This window comes from Atractosteus spatula, chromosome 1, assembly GCF_055471065.1.
Source record: "Atractosteus spatula isolate fAtrSpa1 chromosome 1, fAtrSpa1.hap1, whole genome shotgun sequence".
Classification (NCBI taxonomy): Eukaryota; Metazoa; Chordata; class Actinopteri; order Semionotiformes; family Lepisosteidae; genus Atractosteus; species Atractosteus spatula.
The window spans coordinates 2,205,592-2,225,025 of record NC_142706.1 but is presented as its reverse complement, the minus strand read 5'-3'; the positions used below and the strand labels follow the sequence as shown (position 1 = coordinate 2,225,025).

Genomic DNA, 19,434 nt, shown 5'->3' with positions numbered 1-19,434 from the left:
GTGACTTCTCAGTGCTGTCACCAGCTAGCAGTGTGAGCTTTTGGCATGACAGCTCCACCGTGTTCTCGCGCAGAGGTCTGGTGTTGCAGCTGAAGAGTACTGAGCACGCGTAGAACACAGTCTTTCTTAACCCCACCCCCTCCAAAATTATTCCAAGGGAGATAGCATTGTTGCCTTGCAGCGCCGGGGCCCTGGGTTCAATTCTGGATGAAGGAGAGTACTGTGTATGTTAATTTTTCTGCACGTGTTTTCAAACCATTATCTTTTTAAAGTACAAATAGACCTGTTTTTAAAAATAAAACATGAATGCAGAACTTTATTTCTCAAGGCATACACATCTTACACTGCCTTCACATTTCATTAAAATAAGCATTTTCCATTTCACCAGCAAATCAAATATAAAAATAGGTAATTTAGACATAATGCATCTATTGTATCAGTGCTAGAAGCATACAGAATTAAACATGGGACTTTTTTCTCAAAAGCTATGATGTAGCACACTGCACTTTGAAAACAATACCCTCTATCTTCACCATTTTTGTATTGTAAAAGGTTATATCCTACCTCATTGACATACAATCTTTTTGGGGAAAAAGGTTAAAATCCCACACTCTGCAGTGCAATTTCATCTCACTTTTTTAAAGTGCCAAATGTTTCAAGTGTTTTCATCCCCCCACCCCCCCCACACACACTTCTAGCCACCTGTCTGATGAAGGGTTTCTAACACTCGGGAATGCGCGGAGGAGATGAGGAAATTATAATCCAGCAGGTTCACTGTAGGACCATCAGAAAGATTACAAACAAGTGGAGCCCTTCCAGCCATCCTGCTTGGGTCCTAGTAGCTGGTCTGATCTTATCCAGCTCCCACAACTGCTCTGTTCTCGATTCTGACTGCTGCTCCTCTGGCTTGAGCACAGGTCTCGTTTCCCCCAGCAGCCCGTCTTGCTCCTGCCGGGTCAGTGAATGCCGTTCAGCAAAACCTGTTGTCCTCCTGTCGGCTGTGGAAGTGAGCTTGTCAGGCGTGAAATTCAACCTCCCCTGGCTTCTGTGGAAGTGTATGGTTGCAGGCAGAACTCGGGTTGCCTTTAGAAGAATACCAGTCTTTAGTTTTGATTTGCCAATCTGGGTCTTAACAATACCCCAGGCATGAAATAGGGAGCTTGTGGCATTGATTTTGACACTGTACAGGATCACTAAATGAGCCCAGGTGACACCAGCATGCACACTTCACAGGAGAAGTATACTCCAGGAAAACTAGAAAGAGCAAACAACCTTCCGGTTTTAATATTTACTGGACAACAGGAGGTGACAGAAGACACTACTGGAGGAAAACAAGACCATCAAGAGAAATACTGTCATTAGACGTCCAGGTGTTATAACGCAGGGGGAAAACAGACAGACAGGATGTTCGATGACCAAAGAATACTGCTGTGGAGGCACCACAGTGCTCAGCTTATTGGATAAGACCTTTGAGTACAATTAAGGAACAAATACATTAGATTAAATTAAAAAAAGTGTAGGCACATAATAGAATGTATAACTCCATTTTGATCATCAGCATGCAAATTCTGGAGTGCAGAGATATTTGCGTCTTTGGCCTGATAGGCTGTATAGGACAGACACAAGCCGAGATGCCACCAATCTGTCTCCGATGTGGTGTCTTTATGTTCTACCCACTTCATGGTGTTTTATTTTAATGTTTTGTTTTCAGTTTTGGAGTTCTGTTGCTCAGCAGGATATGCTCACCCGAAACTTCACGCCATCGCGGGCCAAAGACACTACCTGGGCTCTTGGCATGACCAGCGTGACTCAACCTAAGAAGGATGCAAGAGTCTCCTGGGTTTGCCTCCTTAGCGCCTACCATGTCCTCAGCCTGCGAGATCTTTCTCACCCTGCCTAAAAGTTAAGCACAGTCATACAGAAGAGTGCATACTTTCCTCATACACAGCAGTTCATGCGGTTATATTTCTCATATCTTGTTAATTTGCATATTTAATATATTTTCAATCATACTCAAAAGTGCCATTAAAAAGTGCAATAACCATTAGAGTATTAGTTATCCATGTCCCATACGAAAAAGAAATATATTTTCTATGCACTAATTTAGCATGCGTTATAGCTCAGTTTATATACGGTTTTGTTTTTTTGTAAGTTGAATTTCCATTGTTACTGCACATATAAGACTAACACTATATAGACAAAACCAGACAGTACAAATAAAAACACTTGAACATTGTACAGTTTACACTCCAAACATTATGTATTGTTGATACATCGATTATGTAAATTCATGGAAAAAAGCTTTAAGTGAGCAGACACTCTGATGTAGGATAGCTATGTCACGTTACGTGGAAACATACAAATGTCTTTTCCTTAACACTTCATGTGAACCAAGCTCTCAGCACCAGATAGGTCAAGAACTGTTCATAACTTTTTTTACTTCCTTCGCACTTTGATTTGATTGTTGTTTCATTGTGTCACATTTAATTGAAGCACATTGTCATATAAAATTGTAAGGTAAAAGGGGAAAATTTAATATGCTTTTTTCTGTTAAAATTTATGAAAATATATATTCCAACACATATAAAATCTATAAAAATAAGTGGAACATATATGATTAAAATATATTTTTTTTCCGTATGGGGTCACTCCATGCCGCAGTTCCAGGTTTCAGGATTGAAATCATCTATGAAGAATTCCTTTGGCAAGAAACTATATGTACCATGGAACGTACACAAAGGCTGCGCATGAACGATGGCAATCAGTTACAACAAGCGTTCTTACACATCCATTTGCAAAATGCTGACGATGGTTATATGATTATACAATTTACTGTGCTTTTTTCCACAATTTTTTTTTTTTAAATACTGTAAATAACTGGAATGCGACTTTGTTTCCAGACAACCTTAAACTCCATCGTTCTGCTGGGCCGAACACAACTGACTCCTTTTTACCTACAAAACCCCTGACTCCCCAGGTTCCTCCTCAACCCAATTCCCCCAGAACCACCCGCCCCCGCCCCCAGCATGTTCCTGAAAGTACAGTATGAATGTTGTATTGAGCAGTGACACGAAATCAGCCGAATGTATGCCAGATGTCCTCACAGCTACACAGGCACAGGAGGGTCAGTGGGCAGGTAAGCTCCTCTCTGGGCCAAGTCAGACTTCCAGCACCGTCTTCAATATCGGCCGGACCTGTTCGACATCAACCAGAGGAGACAACCAAACACAGCTGCAGTGATCAACCTCTCACTGAGATTTCGTCTGTCCAGAAAAAAAGTCTAAACAACGTTGCTTGGTCTGGTCACATTGAGCAAGAAACTTTTCATGTAGTATCGGAATGGTTTAATTTTTTCCTGATGATTAAAAAAAAGATTTACATATCTGTTTTATTTTTTTAATTAGTTTGCCTCCAGCTTTATTTATTTAATTTCAATCCTTGGATTTTATTCATTACATTTTAATTCTAATATAATTAATAAAAAATGAATTGGTCTGTAAAATGAAGACATTCTGTCATGATTAATTGTGCTACAACAAACTAGTTTCTAATCCTAAATACACTTTGTCATATTGACTCACTTAAAACACTCACACAAAGTGAAAACACATTGTATTTCAAGCAATACCTTTAATACAAATCCTGAATAGATGGAAGAACTTTTTCTATGTGGTGCCTGTATTACAGTTTTATTTCACATTTGACTACAGGGTGCTCTATCGGGCATATTTAAAATTTAAATTGATATTCCCAACAAGTGAAAGGGAAATGTATCTCTAACCAATGTTAGAGCCTTTTGTAATACAAAAGTGCCATTCTCGTTCTTTTTTGTTTTGTTTTTTAAATAGGATTGGTATAAGATGGGGGTGGAGCAGTGGCACTGTGGCTAAGGATCTGCCCCTGTGACTGGAAGGTTGCCGGTTCAAATCCTGCAGCCGGCAGAGGAATCCTACTCCGTTAGGCCCTTGAGCAAGGCTCTTAACCCCAACTGCTCCAGGGCCACTGTATAAATTACTGACCCTGCACTCTGACCCCAAGCTTCTCTCTCTGTGTGTCTCATGGAGAGCAAGCTGGGGTCTGTGAAAAGATGAATTCCTAATGCAAGAAATTGTATGTGGCTTATAAAGTGATCTCATCTTAAGAAGAAAATCTTGCATTGATATACACAGGAATTGTAATTATCTTAAAATGTATTGTTTAAATTAGTAAAAAGATTAATTACTGAACATAAGTACTATAAATAAAATCTAGTTATTTTAGTTATGGCAATATGATTCAGCCTGTTTAATGTTACTTTCACCACCTCTGATCTAGAGTCCAGTCCAGAATAATACATCAATAAATCGGGACAAGATGATTTAATGTTAGAGCACAGCTCACGGCTTATGTGTTTGTCAAGTTTCTTCAGATGCTCTCTTCATTTCAGTATTGTTTTATTTCCACCACACAGCCTGTCATTAATTCGTCTTAATTAATGTCAACATTACTTAACATTAATTAGTGTCAGCCAGCTCAGTGTGCTGGGAGCACATGCAGTTAGCCCCATCTCATGCAACCTGTCTTTTTACCAAGCCCTTGCTGGGATTCTGTACCATGAGGATTGTGTTAGAATATCTCCCAGCTAAGCCAACCCTTGAATGTGATGGTGCAGGATTTGTGTATTACACTCTCTGCCTCTAGGTGATGGTTCAGTCTCTAATGGGAGGGTGATAGTGACTGCATGACTACTCAAGATGAGATGGACACCAGATTAGCAAAAGCATCTTGGATTATATCACATTTTAAACAAATCAATATAAAACAAGAACAAAGTATGCACCTACAACAAAGATGCTATTCGAACCAATAAAAAAAAGAACAAAACAGATAAAGGGTCAATGATTTCATAATAAACAGTGATGCTGCTAACCTTCATTTCCATGTAGATGAAAATTCATCCTAGGTTTCATTTTCCATGGTCATCGCTGGGTTGCTCATGCCTGGATAAGACAAAAAGTAAGACATCTATAGTATGAATCCATAATGGTTTTGGGGAGTGATCAGACAACATGCATGGATAGACTCAGAGAGAATTTGTTCAGTTTCTACAACCTGCCATGCAGAAACGAGCTGATGTACTGTAACAAATATATATGATTAAATATTGTAAAAACATCAAACGTTTGCTTTAACTTCTCATGATACTTAAAATAAAAAAGGGGAATTATTAATTGTTTTCTTACATGTGGAAAAAATTAGTCTGATGCTTTCAGAAGATTAAAAAGAAAAAAGACCTAGAATTTTAGTAGACCTCGACTACGTACTGTCTGACTATTTTTTATTTTATGTCAATGTTTAAGCAAAATATAATTCCACCTAAATATACAGTACCAGAGAAATTGCTATTTAGCTGCATCTGCAGAATGTCTTGTCAGCTCTTAAGTGGTGTCTTTCATCATTTTCACCTGACTCCTCTCTACGTGTTGTGCTCAGACTCTTCTAAGAGTTCCTACCTTAGCTTTCTGCTGAAATCGTTATGAACTCATACAAATAATCTTGTGCCTGTAATGTCGTTTAAGTGGTTGAAGCACATTGCTTTATCATGTCGTGTAGTGTTTATGGAGAACTTATGACAGTACTCTGTGTTACCAGATTTTGGGCTGTTCTACAGTAAGTGCCAAATGATGCATTAAGTTGTGGCTGAACCATCTGTTTTCAGAACTTGTTATTGTAACTGTTTACAGAAACCAAAGTTCATCAAGTTTAGCAAGTTTAGCAATGCTCCCTTACACAAGTGAAAATATCATTTTAATGCCTCTGTTTCTTGTAACTTTAGAGCACTGTCGGAATAGAACGTGTTATAAAACACAGCATTTTACAGCCCTGCCAGTTGGGAGAGGCTGGTAGTGTGGCACAGTGCAACAGCAGGCCGCTGGACACATGCTGAGACAGTGCTAGCAGGTGACACAATAAGGTCATGTTTCCTTGACTTCAGTCTCGCTGCGATTGAATTAAACTCCCACCACAAGGTAAACTCCTCACCTGCAGTTGCACATCTTGTTTGTTTGCTTTCGGTTAGGTCCTAACTGCCCCTTTAAAGCTCAGTCCCACTACTGTGTGTCTCTTACCAAGTTTGTCCTTGTCATCGCCGCCCTCACTCTCGGTCCAGGACTGGCCGGTGTTGAGCAGGCGGCTCTGGGAGTCTCTCAAAGTCTTGGCAGGGAACTGGTGAGTCTCCCCGGCACTGCAAACCACACAGCAACATCCTTATACAGCATCCAGCTTTTGTTTCTTAAATTGCATAAATTAGGAGGACAGAAAACTCTCTCAGGAGTCTGTCCTGTAAGATTCATTTTACCTTTGAAAAAAGGTTAATGAAACATTGCACCCCTCAAAAGATAGAATTATAACTGCATAAAATAAATATACAGTAATAAAGTCTTCACTGACAAACCTACACCAATAAATTAACTCTGAATCACCTCCTAATTATTAATCAAAACTTACCATTTGGCAAAAATAACCACTTCCTAACAGAACCTGTTAACAAACACCTTTCCTAACTACCTTGTGCCATGAATAATTATTGCAATTTAAACAGTAAATCAGTTTTATGTTTCAACCTTATGATAAATGTCAGTTGTTGATGTCAGTTGCTATGATTAACATTGCAACTTGAACCACGAAGTAGTCAGGGCTCGAACACAAAGACTCACTGCAACTCGAACCACGAATCAGTCAGGGCTTGAATACAAAGATTCAGTGCAACTCGAACCACAAATCAGTCAGGGCTTGAATACAAAGATTCAGTGCAGCTCAAACCACAAATCAGTCAGGGCTCGAACACAAAGATTCAATGCAACTCAAACCACGAATCAGGGCTCGAACACAGATTCAATGCAGCTCGAACCACGAAGTAGTCAGGGCTCGAACACAAAGATTCAGTGCAACTCGAACCACGAATCAGTCAGGACTCGAACACAAAGATTCAGTGTAACTCGCACCACGAATCAGTCAGGGCTCGAACACAAAGATTCAGTGCAACTTGAACCACAAATCAGTCAGGGCTCAAACACAAAGATTCAGTGCAACTCGCACCACGCATCAGTCAGGGCTCGAACACAAAGATTCAGTGCAACTCGCACCACGAATCAGGGCTCGAACACAGATTCAATGCAGCTCGAACCACGAAGTAGTCAGAGCTCGAACACAAAACCTCACTGCAACTCAAACCACGAATCAGTCAGGGCTCGAACAACAAAGACTCACTGCAATTCGAACTACAAAGTAGTCAGGGCTCGAACAACAAACACTCACTCGCACTTCTTCACTAAAGGATTGTGTCCGGCGGGTGTTGCTGGCTGCTCTGGATCCTGGTTGACAAGGCAGGTCGGGAAGGAGCAACCGTCACCCAGGCTGTGTGCGAATTTACAAAGAGGAAAACTAGAGTCATTCATTCATCCCTCCACTGACGGAGGCTTTGAGGAAAATCCAATTTACTCAACGCTGACTTCAGAGAAATGACAGTGCTCTCGGACTGACACGCAATTCTGCCCTAATGCAGATACAATCTGAATACATAATAGGTAAATATACATTGTATATTCATATATACATGTATGTACATACAGTATCAAAGATCATTTATGAGATCTTTCAATTATTAACAACTTTTAATGTTACATTTTGAATCCAATAGCATAGTTGATAATACTAGTTTCATTAGCAATTAATATCACGTGCCTGAATGTTGCAACAGCCTTATAGATGACATCTGTAATATATTAACATTTTATAGTATCATACTTGTTAAAAAAGAGGTAGTGTAACCATGGTGATTTTTTGTTTATCGTTTATTTAATCATTTTACGCATTTCTTAATAGCATATTATTATTTCACTTTTAAGTAAAAAGTAGACTGAACTTTTAAATCAGTGTTACATCATCTGAATAGGGAAAACTATCTCTATTATACTTTAGCAAGCGGACTTAATTCTTAATTCATTACATTTACAGCGGCGACCACATTAACCGTGTTACATCAATGCCCTTCTGCTACTGCCCTCCTCCCCTAAATAATGTGAGGTTGACTTTACAAGCTGGCTGGACTGAAGGCTTTAAAACTAATGCATAAGGAATAACAATACAATATAATAAGAAAATGTGCCAAAGAGAAGTTCTGGCTTTACCGCTTGGCGCTCAACCAGCCCCCCAGCTGGGACCTCGTGCAGAGGGAGGAGTGAGCCAAGAGTCGGCTGCACAGGAGGAGGGGGGCAGGGGGGAGGAGAGGCGAACTACGGTACTTGCAGGGGAGACAGGGGAGAAGAAGGTGATGAAGACCATGATTGCCTTCATCCCTCCCAAACTTCTATTAAAAACTCCATTAATGGTCAGGGTCAATCTGACCATCACCTCTGTGTGCAGACCTTCAATTAAGCACAGTTTGCATATTAATTAATCAGGTAATGCAGAAGCATCTGACGTGCTCGGTAGGAGGAGGTAAATGTGATTGCACAGCAAGATCACAATGTCCAGACTTAACTTTAAAAAGCCCTCCTTCATGTTCATCATATTCAGCTGTTTCCAAGATCGAGGGGGTCTTTATTATCTACTTTGGCTTGACAGGATCCGTGCTGCGTGCAGGAAGCTAGACACAGCCTTCAGTGCTTCCTGAATTGCATGAACTGCATTCCCCCTTCAGGAACGTTTTACGTCCTCCACCTCCATTTTTGAGTTTTGTTCTTGAAAACTGAGACACGTGAATTGCAAACCTTGAAAAGACGGGCAGGAACCAGTATTGCTTTTCATCCCCAAACACCTGGCGAAAGTTCTTGCTGAGCCCCAGGCTGAATCCATTCTTGTCAGCCCCGTGGCGGAAGGCTGGCGCTCTGAACGCTTCTTCAAGTCCCGAAAAACACAGGAAGGAAATGGGTCACAAACATCACAACACGAGGAAAATAAAGCTGATGTCCTAGACAGCAGCGCTAATAAAAAGTGAAAAAAAAAACGGAGGGCCTCCTGACATCTAGTTAAATCCCCATACACTGTGACAAGCTTGTGAAACAACATCTCAAAAACTGTTGGTATGTTTTCATTTTCACTGACAACTGAAAAAAACGTAATTGTAAATTACAGTTAATGAGAAACAACAAAAATGAGTGGATTGCTGTTTTTATAACATTATTGGCAACATTAGAGGACAAAGAAATGCAGTAACATGGCACCATACTGTATATGCAAATGAACAACAGGACAGATGATACTTTGAGAAAACCAACTGATGTCCACTGTTAACGTTGTGTAATAAAGTTTCCCATATGAGTGAATTAGGAGCTAATATTTTTGTAGACCTTTGAGTCTATTTTATAAATGCACACCAGCTGTCTTGTTTCTGTCACACAGAGAACAGACAGGTTCCACAATCATCATTATGAAAAACCATCTGGTGCAAACAGGCACCAGGCGAATAACAAGCCTGAATGAATGCAGGCACACTCTGACAGCTTCATTGACAAGTCATTCTGAATAAGTAATCCAAGGATTTAAAAAAACTAGGAGAATATATTTATGTCTATATGAGAATATGCTTATTACATTTCACAAAGAGCTTGTTAATAAAAGTTAAAAAGCAGTAAATGTCGTAATGGTTAGATTGTTTTTTATTTTTTCTACAGATTGTGGGAGAGCTAGAAGAAAGCACTCTTGGTTTTACTGCGTAAAACCGTTTCTCCCAGCTACAGGTGAATCGCTCCAGACAGATCGCACCCCAGGGCGACTGAGTTACAGTAAGTGGATCCCCCTGGTGGTGACCCACGTGTGCCTGAAAAGGGGGAGGAGCTGCCGTGAAAACGGAGATGATATTCCTCCCCAGGTCCAGGTGACCCTACGGATCGGCAGTGGCGGCTGCCCGTGTGGCAGCACAGCCTGAATGTACCGGTCCACAGCCTGTGGTGAGTGCAAGTCCGGGTCGACGGTGAAAGATATCTGCTTCTGCACTTTCTCTTCACTGGGGTTCCCCATGGCTCTGTCCTGGGTCCCTGCACTGTTCTCTCTCTTCACCTTACTCCCTGGGTCCTCTCTTCTCTTCCCAAAGCTTGTTTAATCCTTGGCACTGATGCTGCCCGAATCTTCCTCTTCAATCCCCTCTTTGATGTCCGTATCCCCTGTCTCTACCAGCAACCTCTGGGTGCACTTTCATCATCGCAAACCCGGCCTCTTGAGCTCTGACCTCCTTAGTTTCACCACCCTCTACCCTTCTGAAGAAAATTGGTAATACGGTAATGGATGATGGTAATATTTTACCATCTTTCGGTGAGATCCACACCATCCGCTGTCACAATAAAGCCCAATCTATCATTCAGGATCCCAACCATCCCGGCCACAAACTGTTCTCCCCCCTGCGCTCTGGCAAGCAGTACCACACTGTTAAACCAAGGACCACTAGTCTCAAGAACAGCTTCTACCCCACAGCAGTACGCATCCTCAACAGCTAACTACAGTGCCTTAATATACATTGCACTATGCACTTTTGAATGGTCTACCATGTTTTTTTTGGTATCACTACTACATATTTATTTCTCCACATCATCTTTATTGTTCCTGTTGTCTACATTGTGTGGTGTTGTTTGTTATACTGTGTATGTCCTGAGAGATCACCGTGATCAAGAATTCCAATGTTAGTGCACATATGGCAATAAACTACTCTGCTCTATTCCTGGTACATATTACTTGTACCACTGAAAGAAAAAGACCTGCAAACACACCAAGCCAATTACCGATTGCTGCAAATACAGTACTACTAGATTAATAAACATACACACTCTTCAAAAGTTCTTATCTCAAAGCACTTTGTAATGTATGAAAATCACATCAAAGTCCCTACTATCTTTGATGTAAAGTATGTAAAAACATTTTCCAATTGTATTTTAGATGGAATAGTTTTCTATTTTTTCACAAAGAAATAATGAATATGTTTTGATATTTTATATTGGTGGCAATCCCACACAGAACAGTGGCTATGAAAAATACCCAGACCTAAAACATGATTTTTTCTAGTTTGTGGGACAGATGTGATATAAACGAAAAATTGTTTTAAAGATTGTTGTGGTTTTGTATCCGTGGCCTGTTTACAGAATGAAACAGAGTACACAAAAACAAACATTTAAACCACATCATTTCCGCAGCAAGGTACAAATATGTTATTTGTTGCTGTTTAAATTTGCCCTTGCAATGCTTTTCTTGTGAATTTTAAAAAAAATCACTGAAATGGAAAAGTCAAAGGACCACTGTGTTCAGCTAATCAGATCTCTTAGTATAATGGGGCTTACAGTTTTACCAACAACATTCTTAACCCCAAATAACTTACAGCAGAACTGAAGCAGTGACAATTCTGACATGTGTTCTCAGCAACTAGTGTTTCTTTAACTCAAGAGCTGCTTTTTCTCCTGCCTCGCACTGTGCAGCTAGGAACATTTTCATTTATTTAATTAATTTGTGCTTCTCTTCTTTATTTTTAGATCAAGATAAATCTTTCTATTCTTTTGAAGTTCTCTTGAAAATGCTGTAAGGATAGATAGTCTGGGACATTAAAAATCTGTGTAAGAAAACATTCCTTCAGTTCTTCACTTAAAATGTCCCAAAGTCTCTGGCGTGTATTTCTTTACTGGTTCTGAAGAAGTCCACTGGGCTGGTCTTGTTAAGCCTTTGAGGATATAAAACAACTCAATCTGGTTGGCTCATAATCTTGTCTGTTCAAGGAAACATGCTGTCAGATTGAACAGTATTTGACTCACGTCAAGCATGTAAGGGCAAAGTTACCCTCATTAAGTAAATCTTATTAATCTTTAGTAAACTTTAGACCAGGATGTAAATAATATGAAAGAAAAAATTGAAAGAAGAAGATACATAAACAACTAGATACATTTTTCTAAAATGTTCTCGGATTTAATCTTCTTTGCTGTTTCCCCATCTGATATGTTGGGTGCCAGGCAGCATTAGGAGAACAATGTGAACTGCTTAGCTACTATATCCATTCAAGTGTGAATGCTCTGAATTCAGTGTAATTGATGCTCACGTCTGTGAAGAAAGGTGTGCGATCTTTGTGAAAAGCTTGCACTTGTTTGTAACGTTGTCTTTAACTGTGGCTCCTGCAGGATTAAAAGCTGTACTTAGCATCCACTGTGCCAAATGCTAACAGAAAAAGATATCAATTGCATGAATATTTTGGAACCATGGTGAGAGCTTGTTATTTGAGTGTAAAATCCAGCTAATTAAAATATTATTGTACACACAGACAATACAAGGAGCAGATAATGGCATTTGTTTAATACATACTATAGTAAACAGGCCGGAAAGATCACTAGCCCATGTGGAGATTATACTGTACATCCTCTGCTGATGTACGGGGCAATGAATGCCTCTCTTCTAAGCTGCTGCATTCAAATACTCATTAACAAGCCATTTTTAAGCCTGTTTATACCGCTGTGCCCCTTGCTTGACATTCTAACACCCCACCTAGATAATCCGCTCCCTGGAAAACAAGCTAAAGCAAAGCCTGCATCTTGACGAGTAAGCATGCCACGATCGATGATGCACAGCTGCACACAAGACAGCATGTACGGATAATGGCTACTCCCTGTTCCACACACACCCCCACCCAGGCTGTGCTTTCCAGATTTGTGCTTTATGTGCAGAGACACAGTCGTGGTTGCTGTAAAGCCGACACACCCAGTTCTGGGAATCAGAAAGTAAAACTTACGTAAATTAAATAAGCAATTTTTTAAATGCCACTTTCACTTACTAGCAGAAAAATAAATCCTGCACATGTTATCTTCAGCAGCTCTTATTGGATAAATATGAATATATACAGTATATATAAAAAATGGTTGTGACAAATTATGAGATTATGACTATTAAATAGCCCTTTTTGTTTCACAATGCTAGAAATCAGAAACCATCTATAATTCTAATTTTGTTTCATGCATTTTAAGAAACTACTGAAAATGCTTAATATGACAAAGAAGGATTTGGAGAAGAGGAAACCTGAAAGGATAATCATTACTCTCTGTGGAAGTGACATTAATGTTATGGTTCCTGACACTAATGAAATAGGTCAGGACAGCGACAGAGACCCATTCTTTCAGCATCTGTCTTTTCTTTTTACAGCAATTAAACCAAGTGAAGACCTTTATTTAATTAAAGGCCAAAGGAAAAGTAATACATGCTTTTTTTAATATTCTTGAGTACTGAGGAGGAAACAGCGATTTCCACCTGGTTTGGATTGCACAAAGCCGATGTGACAATGGGTCTATAAAAAGAAATATGATGAAACCTCAAGTGATAATTAATAAACATGATTCACCCAAGGTGATTAAATTTCATAGGAGCAATTTAGAAGATTTCACAATTAAGTACATTTTGATCAATTATTATCATCTAAATGTTCTAAGTAACCACAGAGTCAAAATGAACAGGAGGGTCACCAGATTAGAGCCATCGCTTGCCCCTACCTGGGATCGAACCCGGGACCTTCCGGTCAGGAGCTAAACGCCCTTATCGTCTGAGCTACCACAGCTCCATATTTATGATGAGCATTAGAAATTTACTCAAAGCCTCCACCATCGTTTTCTGTAATTATTATTATTGTGATTAATAATATCACAGATTAGTTTGAGTGAGAAGTCAGGTTTGTCATTCAGAAAACTTAACACACTGATCTGACTTTTCAAAACCCTGATGATAACAACTCAGGATAAATTACACATATACATGATAAAATATACATGACTCAAGAAAAACTGGATATGAGCAGCCAATATGAATTGCTGTAGCAGCTGATCCATCACATTTACTCATCAAATCTGATGACATTTTGTCAGGTGTTCCTTGTCACTAACATTGTAGCCTTCTGTACGAATTCATGAAGCTGATAGGCTACTTTTTGTACATCAAGATACAGATCTCCGGGTTTAATTTTGGATAAAATTTATGAAGATCACCATTTACCTGTTTCCTCTAGAAGAAATAAAAACAGAGAGTAAAAAAGTAAAACACAATATGAGAACATAATAGCAGTGCTTATATGTAAGCGTGTAACACGATCATGCTTTAATTTAATTGTGATTAATGCATGGCCTGATCCCCACACTCATGCCTAAGACTGAGTTGTTGAGGAGCTCATGGATACGGATATATACGTGTGCACTGTGTTTACTCCCCCTTCAGAATTACTAGGACAGTAGAACCCTACCCTTTACCCTTCCAAATCTGCAATTTCAAAACCTCATACCTTAACCTCTCAATGTTGTATTAATAAATATTAATAATCCTAAAAGGACAATGCAGGAATGACATGTTACTGCAGAAAACGCCTTACCTAGAGTCGATCTGTTCTTACTGACCAGCCAGCAGTGGTACCCGAACAGCGAGGACAGGCTTACAGAGAACATGGTAGCAGCGAAGAACAGAAACATGATGTGGAATTTGGCCTGGGTGTCAGGAAGACCATTCTGGGAAGGCACATGCAAACAACACGCAGATCAGGAACAGACAGAGATTGCAAGAGTCAGGACAGAGGGGTTATTCATTCTGGCATGATCAATGATCGGCAATGATCAGAAGAATGAGGTAAGAACTAATATTGGATTGTTTTTCTGGATGCTTCATGCATGTGCATGGTATGAATGATCAGTACTTTTAAAAACCATGCTGTATTCTAAGACTACTGTGAATAATCACAGCTTGATTATCTGGAATGTAAACACCAATACAAAGCGATTATAGAGCAGTGAAATATTTGTGTCTATGTTCTAGTTTATCTAAGTCTATTTTCTACAGACAGATGCCAGGATATTTAGCAAGCCTAGAAAAGGCAGTGCCAATCAGTGTTCATCAAAAGCAATGCCACTGATCTGCTAGGATTCCTACCACATATTGAATAAGATGTTTATGTATGCTACCACCAGCCTTTGCATGTTGAAAAATAGGAGATAAAAAATCATGTTTATAAGATCAGAATTTAAAAAGCCATTCATTTCACAACATTTCATGAAATTTACCATTTCTATACTAGAAAGCACTTTTTCTTTTTAATGTACAGACAAATTTCTTTGTAATGAATGCATGCTGCATACTGTATAAGCTTCCCACCCGTTTTAAATTAACTGTTTTAATCAGTATTAACAGACAATAAGCTGAAATGACAAGAAGACAGAGGCAAACTTACAGTCCAGAATTTGATGAAGTACTGCAAGTCTGTAGCGGCAATGAATACGCAGTACAGAAGAGAGTACGCTAAAAAAAGCATGAAAAACTTGTAGTTGGAGAATCCCACACAATTGTTCACCCTGACAAAACACAGAATGGGATTAGACAAAATGCACTGTGTGGTACATCTCATGTTTGACAAAGACACAATGATATCGAGCTCTGTCCCACAAGAGAACACACAATCCCTACAACTGCGGGGGAAGCAGACACACTTGTTTCTAATAACACAGGCTCACGGGAAACACTGACGCACAAGAACATGAAGTGTTTCAGGACATGTATTGAGCATGTGGCTTAACTCCCCCTGGCCAGAGGACGAGGGGGCTGGAACCCCCTGCAGAGTGAGGAGTGACCAAGGGGCCGCTGCAGAGGGGGAAGTGTGTGTCCAGTGAGGAAAAATACATTTTCTTATGCAATACGGTATAGAGCTTTCGGGAAATGATGGAAAAGACATAGTTTAACACAGCTGGGATGAAAGTGACTTGGTTGTCAAACTTGAGTTAAGTTTTCCTTTAAATGGCTGTTGCTAAGTACAATGCATTACAATGCACTCCAGTTGATTTCTGCTGAAGTCACTTCGTTCTTTTGCCTTATCGGTAACAATTCACTTTAAAATAGATATCTGTACAAATTCCCTCCCCTCTTCTACATGGCCTGGCTGAGCTAGATGAATTGTGAGATAATACACCATGAGCAAGGGGAGTTGCTTTTTGCTTTGTCTCAACATTCTCGAGAATATTCAATAAATTGCCCCAGAGGATGAGAAAAACATCTATCTGAATGACAATCTATACAACATTTATACTCAAAGTCATCAGACAACATTTTTCTTTAAACAAAAATACAATATTTACTGCAACAGAAACACTGGTGTGCCAATCTTTCTTTCAGCCCTACTGCCATAAAGAAAAAAAACGTATTAAGCTGTACCATAAAGAAAAAACGTATTGAACGTATTGAAAAAAAACTGTATTGAGCATCCCTGGTTGTGTATCCAGGGAGAAAGACACAGTCCCTACAGAGTCAATGGACCTCTGTAGCCAGGTGACTACAGGGGTATCTCCAGATTCAGCTCCTTGCAGCTGTGTATTGACAATGGAGGGGGCACAGCAGTCGAATTCAGACATTGAATGATGCTTTTTATAGCAACAGTGACATGAGTCAGAAGATGATGAGCTGTGTGAATAAATCAGGTGTGACATATTTCTCTAGGCCAAGAACTTTCTCACACACTTGTTTCTGGTTTCGAATCATGACTGTCTTGTCATTTCACATCATTTTACTACATTATTTTACTGTTTCAGTTACCAGTTCATCAATTCATCAGTTGTCATTACCATAAACCACCACTGATTTTAAACAGACATTAAGAAACTAGACAATTACCGGACATAAGCTTTGATATTGTCAGAAAACTGCACCTGTTCAAAGGCAGACAAGGCTTTTAAACTACAGTAATCCCTTGTTACATGAGCTTAATTCTCTCCTTGAAAACTGCTCATAAGGTGAAAACTCATGTAACAGAAACTAAATTCCTATTACTTCCAGAGTTGTAATCTCCAGTTGGTTCCACAACTCAAAAGTTCTCACTCAAACACTTAAACCTTACCTTAATACAGCACAGAACGGTAACTAATATTTCTGTTTAATTATTTGAGTAACATTCTTAAAGTCATGAGCTGATGCATAAATGACATGTAGGAATACATTCACACTCCTGCTCATTTATAGCAAAGTACAGTAGTAACATCATTACAGTCATTAGTAAATGCTTAACCGTTAGGTACTATCCTGAACTATTTGGATTCGAGCATTGACCAGGTCTATTCTCCCAGAAACAAAATATAACATTTCTTTGTAGCATTTACTGTATATGGAGATCAAAATGATAACACAGAACATACCAGGGGCAATGGTGGTCCATTTTGAGTATACATCTGTAAATGCAAAAGAACAAGTCATTGCTGACGTTATGGTAAAAGTGATGAATCACAGACCAATAATTCCCCATTAATTAGGTACTAATGTCAGGAAGTCAAATATCGATCATACTTATCACAGACAGAGCAGTGGTGACATCGATCCGGCTTCACCAGCTGACAGCGGTCACAGTATCGGATTGCTGAGGAGAGAGCAGTGAGTTAGAGCTCTTCAGAAACTAGACCACCAATAAGTCATGTGTGCTGTTATTTATAAGAGGGAAATACCATATCGATCCAAAGCCTTTCCCTGTTGTAAAACGTCCCTTAAATTATTTTCTCTTAAGATTGTGAAATGGCCAGATCTTCTATGCAGCGTTGTAGATTTCTACAGAAGTGTGCCATGTGGTGTCCGACCACTATGAGCGCTCTCCCCTGTGGACCAGGATAACCTTGGAGAAAACCTAGAGGAAGAGTCACCTAGAGGCAGGCTGGAACTGTATAGCACGTGAGCACATACTCCTGAAACATAAACGTTTAGTGGAGCGGTTACTGAGAGCACCCATCATTGTGCATCCTGTTCCACAATAATCAATGAATTACCTTATCACCACACACTTGTAGCAAACATAATCTCCAGTTGCAGGTACTGTACCTCCAGACATGGTCCTGGTGTAGATTGGTAAATCCTTTGCTATTCTTCTCAGGATCTCCTGTTGTGCTTCTCCTCGATCTTCTCTCTCCAAGAGCTCTCTGTCAGTGTACGACAGATGAAACTGCAAACGATAAAGAAATTAAGCAATAAAGAGCAATATCCTCTTGCCTCTACATGCAGAGACCCCTGGTGCCTTTTGCTGGGATTTCTAAAAAGAATCACTGGGCTCTTTCAATGTTTGGACGTTCTAAGTGGGGAAATCAGATATTTTGACGATGTGAGTATATTGCAGTTGTCTGTCAGTCATGTACTGTACCTAAAATACTTTCTAAAATTGTTTTTGCTTGGATTGGGTTCTTGGGATCAGACCGGCATTTAAACAGAATAACTACGACATATTTTTCCTCAAAACAACAACCCAATACCTTCATCACACGCACCAGATAATGAGCAGCAAGATGTAGGTCTCACACGCTCTTTAATTTTGCTTGTGTTTACTCTTTGCCTCCACATGCTTTGTGATGGTCAGCTTCTGGAAGAACGCTTCGTATCTGAAAAGTTAACTCAATTCCTTTCCCTCAGGAGACGTTTGGAACGAAAGGGAATGCGAGGATCCAGAGCTCAGTTTTCAGAGAGTTACCCTCTTGACTCTCCTGACAATTCAAAGCTAATACAGGATCATTTAAATCCAGATTATTCTTTTACACTGTATGTGTTGTTGTACTGGTACAGTATGTCACATATAGCTGTTCAGTGAAAAACAGCATGTATCATCTGTGGGATGTAATGTAACAGAATGTGCTTTCCCTTCCATTCAGCTTTCCACTGAAAATCCCATTCAAATTGCAGCATGTTTCAGCAGCATTTTAAAATGATATTCCTGCTTTCATGATTACGATCATAACTGCTGCACATGCCTGAGCAGAAGACGCAGGTCAACCAAAACAGTGTCTGTTATATCATAGGCAAAGTGTTCCCATCGTGCTCACTAGGAAGAAAACATGTGAATATACAAAATGTCAGTCCTATCCTCAGCTACTATTAGAATACACTACTGTTTGTGGTCTTACCGGATTGGAATAGTAGCAAGAAAAAAATGCCAAATCTGATGCCATACACACAGTACAGCTCTTCAGTTTCTGGAGTGTCAGTGTCTGCTGTTTTCCATGCTGGCTATAAATAACACAAAGCAAGACCAGCTTGACTCACCTCCTTGAGGGGATTCAGAGGCTTTGTGAAGATGGTTTTCCAGTAGGCCCAAGAAAACATGAGGAAGAAAAGGTGGTACGCTACAAGGCAAACAACTATAAAACAAGACAAATATGGATGTTATTGTAGAGAATTGTTACTGGAGTTCATTCTAATCAGAGCTCTTGAGGGGAGGTAATAGTAATTGCTATATATATGACAAATAATTTTATGGAGTTTACAAAATCATGAAAGCATCTCAAGCACCACACTGCTTTCATTTGAGTACAAAAAATATGATATAAAAATATTTTGAATAGAAAAATTATATACAGTATAACACCTTTGCGATGGTTAGACCCAGTGTGAAAATGCAATAAGGCCATAGAAAAGTCTAATTGTCAATTCAATCGTAGTGTTCAGATT

At 39.5% G+C, this 19,434-nt stretch overlaps 1 protein-coding gene across 1 annotated transcript in view; it reads right to left on the bottom strand.

Annotated features, from left to right (window-relative positions):
- Positions 1-283: 283 nt before the first annotated feature.
- zdhhc2 (zDHHC palmitoyltransferase 2) overlaps positions 284-19,434 on the bottom strand; it is a 29,337-nt gene continuing 10,186 nt past the window's right edge. Inside the window, exons 3-13 of the mRNA XM_088920037.1 lie at positions 19,030-19,124; positions 17,821-17,941; positions 17,299-17,368; positions 17,151-17,183; positions 15,203-15,323; positions 14,354-14,486; positions 8,751-8,877; positions 7,297-7,395; positions 6,108-6,223; positions 4,910-4,979; positions 284-3,194 (exon numbers count right to left, since the gene is read on the bottom strand). Coding sequence (XP_088776163.1) covers positions 4,939-4,979; positions 6,108-6,223; positions 7,297-7,395; positions 8,751-8,877; positions 14,354-14,486; positions 15,203-15,323; positions 17,151-17,183; positions 17,299-17,368; positions 17,821-17,941; positions 19,030-19,124 — 956 coding nt within the window. The 3' untranslated portion in view covers positions 284-3,194; positions 4,910-4,938. The remainder of the gene's footprint in view (positions 3,195-4,909; positions 4,980-6,107; positions 6,224-7,296; positions 7,396-8,750; positions 8,878-14,353; positions 14,487-15,202; positions 15,324-17,150; positions 17,184-17,298; positions 17,369-17,820; positions 17,942-19,029; positions 19,125-19,434) is intronic.